Raw genomic sequence first — 8,589 nt, 5'->3', positions numbered from 1 at the left:
TAATTCCTTATTTCTTTATCTTTCATTCTTCACTTTCTTATTTACCTCTCTGCTCATTTCTTCTCCACTCTTATAACTCTATTCCTTACTTTTCTACTTCTTCACTTGTTTATTTCTATATTCATTTCCAACCTTCTTCTTCTTCTATATTTATTTCTTCTTAAATTCCTTACTTCCTTATCTTTCATTCTTCACTTTTTTATTTTCACTTATATCATTTCTTTATTTCTATATCCATTTACAACCTTCTTCTTCTTCAATATTTATTTCTTCTTTACTTCCTTATTTCTTTATCTTTCATTTTTACTTTCTTATTTATTTCTTTCCTCGTTTCGTCTCCACTTTTATAACTCTATTCCTTACTTTTCTACTTCTTGACTTGTTTATTTCTATCTTCATTTCTTTCTTCTCGTTTCGCTTTGTTGAGAAGAAATAAATATAGAAGAAGAAGAAGGTTGGAAATGAATATAGAAATAAACAAGTGAAGAAGTAGAAAAGTAAGGAATAGAGTTATAAAAGTGGAGACGAAACGAGGAAAGAAATAAATAAGAAAGTAAAAATGAAAGATAAAGAAATAAGGAAGTAAAGAAGAAATAAATATTGAAGAAGAAGAAGGTTGTAAATGGATATAGAAATAAAGAAATGATATAAGTGAAAATAAAAAAGTGAAGAATGAAAGATAAGGAAGTAAGGAATTTAAGAAGAAATAAATATAGAAGAAGAAGAAGGTTGGAAATGAATATAGAAATAAACAAGTGAAGAAGTAGAAAAGTAAGGAATAGAGTTATAAAAGTGGAGACGAAACGAGGAAAGAAATAAATAAGAAAGTAAAAATGAAAGATAAAGAAATAAGGAAGTAAAGAAGAAATAAATATTGAAGAAGAAGAAGGTTGTAAATGGATATAGAAATAAAGAAATGATATAAGTGAAAATAAAAAAGTGAAGAATGAAAGATAAGGAAGTAAGGAATTTAAGAAGAAATAAATATAGAAGAAGAAGAAGGTTGGAAATGAATATAGAAATAAACAAGTGAAGAAGTAGAAAAGTAAGGAATAGAGTTATAAGAGTGGAGAAGAAATGAGCAGAGAGGTAAATAAGAAAGTGAAGAATGAAAGATAAAGAAATAAGGAATTAATGAGGAAATAAATATAGAAGAAGAAGAAGGTTGGAAATGAATATAGAAATAAACAAGTGAAGAAGTAGAAAAGTAAGGAATAGAGTTATAAAAGTGGAGACGAAACGAGGAAAGAAATAAATAAGAAAGTAAAAATGAAAGATAAAGAAATAAGGAAGTAAAGAAGAAATAAATATTGAAGAAGAAGAAGGTTGTAAATGGATATAGAAATAAAGAAATGATATAAGTGAAAATAAAAAAGTGAAGAATGAAAGATAAGGAAGTAAGGAATTTAAGAAGAAATAAATATAGAAGAAGAAGAAGGTTGGAAATGAATATAGAAATAAACAAGTGAAGAAGTAGAAAAGTAAGGAATAGAGTTATAAAAGTGGAGACGAAACGAGGAAAGAAATAAATAAGAAAGTAAAAATGAAAGATAAAGAAATAAGGAAGTAAAGAAGAAATAAATATTGAAGAAGAAGAAGGTTGTAAATGGATATAGAAATAAAGAAATGATATAAGTGAAAATAAAAAAGTGAAGAATGAAAGATAAGGAAGTAAGGAATTTAAGAAGAAATAAATATAGAAGAAGAAGAAGGTTGGAAATGAATATAGAAATAAACAAGTGAAGAAGTAGAAAAGTAAGGAATAGAGTTATAAAAGTGGAGACGAAACGAGGAAAGAAATAAATAAGAAAGTAAAAATGAAAGATAAAGAAATAAGGAAGTAAAGAAGAAATAAATATTGAAGAAGAAGAAGGTTGTAAATGGATATAGAAATAAAGAAATGATATAAGTGAAAATAAAAAAGTGAAGAATGAAAGATAAGGAAGTAAGGAATTTAAGAAGAAATAAATATAGAAGAAGAAGAAGGTTGGAAATGAATATAGAAATAAACAAGTGAAGAAGTAGAAAAGTAAGGAATAGAGTTATAAGAGTGGAGAAGAAATGAGCAGAGAGGTAAATAAGAAAGTGAAGAATGAAAGATAAAGAAATAAGGAATTAATGAGGAAATAAATATAGAAGAAGAAGAAGGTTGGAAATGAATATAGAAATAAACAAGTGAAGAAGTAGAAAAGTAAGGAATAGAGTTATAAAAGTGGAGACGAAACGAGGAAAGAAATAAATAAGAAAGTAAAAATGAAAGATAAAGAAATAAGGAAGTAAAGAAGAAATAAATATTGAAGAAGAAGAAGGTTGTAAATGGATATAGAAATAAAGAAATGATATAAGTGAAAATAAAAAAGTGAAGAATGAAAGATAAGGAAGTAAGGAATTTAAGAAGAAATAAATATAGAAGAAGAAGAAGGTTGGAAATGAATATAGAAATAAACAAGTGAAGAAGTAGAAAAGTAAGGAATAGAGTTATAAAAGTGGAGACGAAACGAGGAAAGAAATAAATAAGAAAGTAAAAATGAAAGATAAAGAAATAAGGAAGTAAAGAAGAAATAAATATTGAAGAAGAAGAAGGTTGTAAATGGATATAGAAATAAAGAAATGATATAAGTGAAAATAAAAAAGTGAAGAATGAAAGATAAGGAAGTAAGGAATTTAAGAAGAAATAAATATAGAAGAAGAAGAAGGTTGGAAATGAATATAGAAATAAACAAGTGAAGAAGTAGAAAAGTAAGGAATAGAGTTATAAAAGTGGAGACGAAACGAGGAAAGAAATAAATAAGAAAGTAAAAATGAAAGATAAAGAAATAAGGAAGTAAAGAAGAAATAAATATTGAAGAAGAAGAAGGTTGTAAATGGATATAGAAATAAAGAAATGATATAAGTGAAAATAAAAAAGTGAAGAATGAAAGATAAGGAAGTAAGGAATTTAAGAAGAAATAAATATAGAAGAAGAAGAAGGTTGGAAATGAATATAGAAATAAACAAGTGAAGAAGTAGAAAAGTAAGGAATAGAGTTATAAGAGTGGAGAAGAAATGAGCAGAGAGGTAAATAAGAAAGTGAAGAATGAAAGATAAAGAAATAAGGAATTAATGAGGAAATAAATATAGAAGAAGAAGAAGGTTGGAAATGAATATAGAAATAAACAAGTGAAGAAGTAGAAAAGTAAGGAATAGAGTTATAAAAGTGGAGACGAAACGAGGAAAGAAATAAATAAGAAAGTAAAAATGAAAGATAAAGAAATAAGGAAGTAAAGAAGAAATAAATATTGAAGAAGAAGAAGGTTGTAAATGGATATAGAAATAAAGAAATGATATAAGTGAAAATAAAAAAGTGAAGAATGAAAGATAAGGAAGTAAGGAATTTAAGAAGAAATAAATATAGAAGAAGAAGAAGGTTGGAAATGAATATAGAAATAAACAAGTGAAGAAGTAGAAAAGTAAGGAATAGAGTTATAAAAGTGGAGACGAAACGAGGAAAGAAATAAATAAGAAAGTAAAAATGAAAGATAAAGAAATAAGGAAGTAAAGAAGAAATAAATATTGAAGAAGAAGAAGGTTGTAAATGGATATAGAAATAAAGAAATGATATAAGTGAAAATAAAAAAGTGAAGAATGAAAGATAAGGAAGTAAGGAATTTAAGAAGAAATAAATATAGAAGAAGAAGAAGGTTGGAAATGAATATAGAAATAAACAAGTGAAGAAGTAGAAAAGTAAGGAATAGAGTTATAAAAGTGGAGACGAAACGAGGAAAGAAATAAATAAGAAAGTAAAAATGAAAGATAAAGAAATAAGGAAGTAAAGAAGAAATAAATATTGAAGAAGAAGAAGGTTGTAAATGGATATAGAAATAAAGAAATGATATAAGTGAAAATAAAAAAGTGAAGAATGAAAGATAAGGAAGTAAGGAATTTAAGAAGAAATAAATATAGAAGAAGAAGAAGGTTGGAAATGAATATAGAAATAAACAAGTGAAGAAGTAGAAAAGTAAGGAATAGAGTTATAAGAGTGGAGAAGAAATGAGCAGAGAGGTAAATAAGAAAGTGAAGAATGAAAGATAAAGAAATAAGGAATTAATGAGGAAATAAATATAGAAGAAGAATAAGGTTGCAAATGGATATGAGGGGTATTTCCAAGAGACCAGTATAGGAGACCGGCTCGAGGAAGAATGAGCGCTGCGAGTCCGGGCTCTGCCTCGAGCGCTCCCCCCACTCTCCGCCTTCTCCCACTCCCACGCACGACGAATTTGCGCCCACGCAATTTTGAGCGTCTTCCAGTACTTCTAAAGATGCTTGGCCAGAATTTCCGATTTCTAAGTGTTAATATTTTACTTTATTCATTTTGTTAATTATTTTAATGTTCCTAACACCTAATTTATTAATATTTCAATTTGAACGTAATTTACTTTCGATATTCTACAATTTCAATTCAATCTTTGACTACTTCGTATATTCTGCGAGATTTTGATATAGCCTTAATTTTATATTTTGAATAAATTTTGAAAGTAAATCAAGATCCAATAATATTTAGTTAAAATTGAGGTGCTACGCGGGTGTCAAGTTGGCACTGCACTTTCTTAAGAATGCCTTTAAAATATTTCAACAATGGGCTTTTTCAATAGTTCTTTAGAAGTTCTATAGTGCCCGGTCTCGTTGTGAGGGTTTTGCTTTGGTAACCAGCGGTGAGCAGCGGAGAACCTCTGCCCGCCAAGCTAAATGTTCGTGTTCACGTTTAGCTCAGCTACGACGGGATTCGCATTGTCGACGAAGGCGATGATCACAAAATCCTATTTCTAGACTCGTCACTACGATTTAGCGCCATGATTTTGCTATCGCCTAAAACCGTAGCGTTTTGCATCTCCCTACTCACCTCCGTACGAACCATATAAATTGAGAGTTCTGTCGCGGTGGTGTTGTTGCATGTAGTGGCATCGTGTTAGCTTCGAACGTGACGTCATTGGATCTCCACGATCTGGACCAAAATACGTTCGTTAGTGGCTATACCTCATCTATTTGTATCATGAAACAAGTGACAAATTTATAATAAAATAATTGTCAAATAAGAATTATTGATCTAAGTATCACGTAAATCGATGGTGCTGATCCGTTTGAAATCGTCGACTTATATTTACATAGAATACGATTCTGATGAAGATTAAATGACTTAGTAGACAAACTCAGAAAGATACCTGTTAATAATTCGACTTATTTCCAATATTACCTGCAGCCTGTATAAGATTTTCAATATTTTAATTAAGAAAAACTAAAGTTTTTAGAAATAAGATTTAATTTCAAGGCGTGGTGTGATCTCGTCCAAGTAGTGCAAAACTGAAATCTGTCCCTCTTATCTCAGAGTGAAACTAACCGAACTTCATCGTCCTAATAAAGGAATGAAGAACTTGGCGAAAACTTTGTAATTTTCGAAACTTTTCAAACTTTCCTGAAAACGTTATGCATTTATATTCATTAATACGGGGCGTGTGCGGAATTCGGATATGACGTTTTCACAATGTTCCGTACACAATGAAAATTAATTAATAATAATATTGCACCTGATGCAATTTTTTCTTTAATACTCACAATAACAGCACTGGGTAATTGCCTAATAGCGCGCTCATTCAAATACAATATTTCACTGGATTACATCCCTCTGTAAATTGGTCAGCTTCACTGTGGGTAGACCGACTGAAAGCAGAAAGCACTGAGGGTGAAAAGAGAACATGGTAAAGAGATTAAAGATCGGTGATAAAAAAGGAGAAATGCATGGTGGCAAAAAACGAAAGAGGAAAAAAGACACGTAAGAGGAGAAGAAAATGAGGGAAATGAAAAATGGAGCAGTAGATGCAATAATAGGAAAAAGGTGACTTGAATCAAAATTGTATACACATAGATGAACCGACTCTTGGAAGATTGACAGCTGCGGGCCAGTGCGCCCCCTTATATACCCGATAGAACCTTGAGTACTGTCAAGCAAGTGCTTTCCCCTGCGAGAAATTCCTGCAAACTTATTTTTCACGCAGCCTTCAATTTGAGGGAAGATACTTGATGTATTTTGAGGAAAATTAATATTTAATAGTAATAGAGATTTATATCAAGAAATTATTCAAGTTTTCTCCTCGTATGTATTTTTTATCAATTTCTTGGTTATCTCACCAATTCGAGAATGACTGGCGATTTTATGTGTTTGGATGATGTCGTTATAGCAGTTTATCGTTGACTGACGTAAGACTTACAGCGTAACTCGAGATTCGTTATGAAAATCATGAAACTTCTTTAACGTTCTACAGTCATGAGAAATATATTTATTTCTGGTATCTCCATTATCACTGTAGTTACAGATGGGCCTCTGACACCATTAAAAATTATCCAAATGTTTCCTATGCTTGTTACGAACCAATTACGGAATTGGTAGCACACGAAAAATGCTTTTTTTTTTTTAACAGCCTTATTCACCATAATTAACAGCCTTATAACGATAAACTGTAAATGCGCCACTGCGTTACAATGCATTATAGTAAAGTATAAATGATCCTTACATAAGAAACCATTTTTTATTATCACCCTTAGTAACGTAAGAAAAATTTTATTTGATATTAGCCTAGAATAAATCAGATAAAATTATCTTCATAAAATACAAAAATTCTGTAATCTTCATAGTAGCCATGATTAAGTAAATATTGAAACTCAAGATGATCGATACCACCACGTCCAAAATAAATTTCGCAAGCGTGCTTAGCGCAAGCAAGATCATCAAATTATTACTGATTAAGCTTCTAGTACCGTATAAATATGGAATAAGCAAGAAAGTTTATCACTTAATTTTTCAATTCCGAAGCGGACAAAGCAGTGAGTATATATAGCATTTAAAATGAAAATAAAAACGTCACTTAAAAGTTCTAAGGCGTCAGAAGCAAACTACTGTAACTCAACTGACAATCAACTACTCTGATTTTTCTTAAAAGATTTCGCATACAGTCCAGTTGCCAAATTCGTTTTTCCTTATAACTAATTACATCTAACCGTGACACGTGCGTGTATATTCTGTATCACTGCACGTTGCCCGCCCAAACTTTATGATCAAGAGATTCCACGTGAATTTTATTAAGCTCAAATTACTTAATCTATTTAATATAGCCATATTCACATGAATGCTGAGCTCTGATTAAAAACATGACAAAAAGTCACATTTAAATGGGTATTTGATATTTTAAGCATTACGCTGCTAGGTAATCCTTCATGCTGATATAACAGTGATTATCTTATATAATATACATGTAATAATTGATAACTCGAATTTACGTATTATCATTCAAATTAAGCTCTCTTTCTGTATCTCTGTAATGTATTCTCTTGATAATTTTAACGAGAAAATTAATTCAAGATTATTAAAATAAATGGAACAAAAGAAATAGGAAAATGATATTAATATAATATTATTGAAAAATTATTATATTCTTCTATAGCTTTCCTTTCGTTTTTACCAAGGAAAAACACGTGTCATCCACAATACCATTTCTACCTCAATTTGCATCTGTTCGTACTCCGCATTTTCATTTCTTATATGTAGCATTGTGCTTATATATATATATACATACACGAACTAGAATCGCAGCTCGCCCAGGCGTAGTAAAACGAATCGATTCGAACACAGGCTGCAATAACGCAAAGATCCAAAGGTAAATGATACGTGAAAACATTTGAGTTTCGGGCAAGATGACCATTGACCTGTACTACGTTCCCACCAGTCCACCCGTAAGGATAGTTCGTCTCGTTGCCGCTGCTGTGGGTATCCCCCTTAACCTGAAGCTCGTCAACTTGAAGGCTGGAGAGCAACTCGAGCCTGAATTCCTCAAGAAAAATATCCAACACGCCGTACCCACAATCGACGACAACGGCTTCTACCTGTCAGAGAGGTTAGTACGTGCACACTGTATAAAAATTATATCAACAGAAAGTTTTATGGGAAAAATAAATACCAGCAAAATTGTCACGTTGCAGTCGCGCCATCGCTATATACCTGGTTGACAAATATGCCAAGAACGACGAATTGTATCCGAAGGATCCCGAAGCACGTGCTCTGGTTAATCAGCGTCTCTTCTTCGACGCCACGACTCTGTATCAGCGTTTCATTGATTATTACGTAAGTTTCTGATCGATGAAAAAAAAAAGAGATTGTCATCGAGCATCGAATATTTTTTTTTTTTTCTTCTAATCGGTAACATCGAACGGTTGTGATATTGATTTTTAGTTCCCGGTCATCTTTGCTGGGGCTTCCTTCGATCCTGCTGCTTTGGTTAAGATCGATGAAGCTTTTGGATGGCTGGATAGCTTTCTTGAAGGGCAGGAATATTTGGCTGGCAACAATCTGACTATTGCTGATCTTGCTTTGGTCGCTGGTGTTTCCACCTATGACAGTTTTGATTATGATTTGTCCAAGTACGAGAACGTTGTACGCTGGTACAGCCATCTGAAAAAGACTGCGCCACAGTACGACCAAGCGAACGGGAATGGTGTTGAGGAACTACGTGCAAATTCAGCGGTACTTTTGAGGAAGTGAATAAAGGAAGTTTTACAAAAATT

At 31.4% G+C, this 8,589-nt stretch overlaps 1 protein-coding gene across 2 annotated transcripts; it reads left to right on the top strand.

Moving 5' to 3' along the window:
* The first annotated feature begins 6,835 nt into the window (after positions 1 to 6,835).
* LOC107271059 (glutathione S-transferase 1-1-like) lies at positions 6,836 to 8,587 on the top strand. Of its 2 annotated transcripts, none has more exons than XM_015746639.2 (4): positions 6,836 to 6,855; positions 7,661 to 7,922; positions 8,008 to 8,149; positions 8,258 to 8,587. In XM_015746639.2, the coding sequence occupies exons 2-4, from the start codon at positions 7,723 to 7,725 to the stop codon at positions 8,564 to 8,566; spliced, it is 651 nt and encodes a 216-aa protein (XP_015602125.1). In that variant the 5' UTR covers positions 6,836 to 6,855; positions 7,661 to 7,722; the 3' UTR covers positions 8,567 to 8,587. The 2 variants fall into 2 exon arrangements, with proteins under 2 accessions (XP_015602125.1, XP_024944077.1); XM_025088309.1 differs by having other exon boundaries at positions 6,839 to 6,855; positions 7,614 to 7,922.
* The last annotated feature ends 2 nt before the right edge of the window (positions 8,588 to 8,589 follow it).

This window comes from Cephus cinctus, unplaced genomic scaffold, assembly GCF_000341935.2.
Source record: "Cephus cinctus unplaced genomic scaffold, Ccin1 Ccin1_scaffold0880, whole genome shotgun sequence".
In the NCBI taxonomy this organism is placed as follows: Eukaryota; Metazoa; Arthropoda; class Insecta; order Hymenoptera; family Cephidae; genus Cephus; species Cephus cinctus.
Note: the sequence above shows the minus strand (reverse complement) of the source record. Positions and strands in the feature narration are given on the sequence as shown.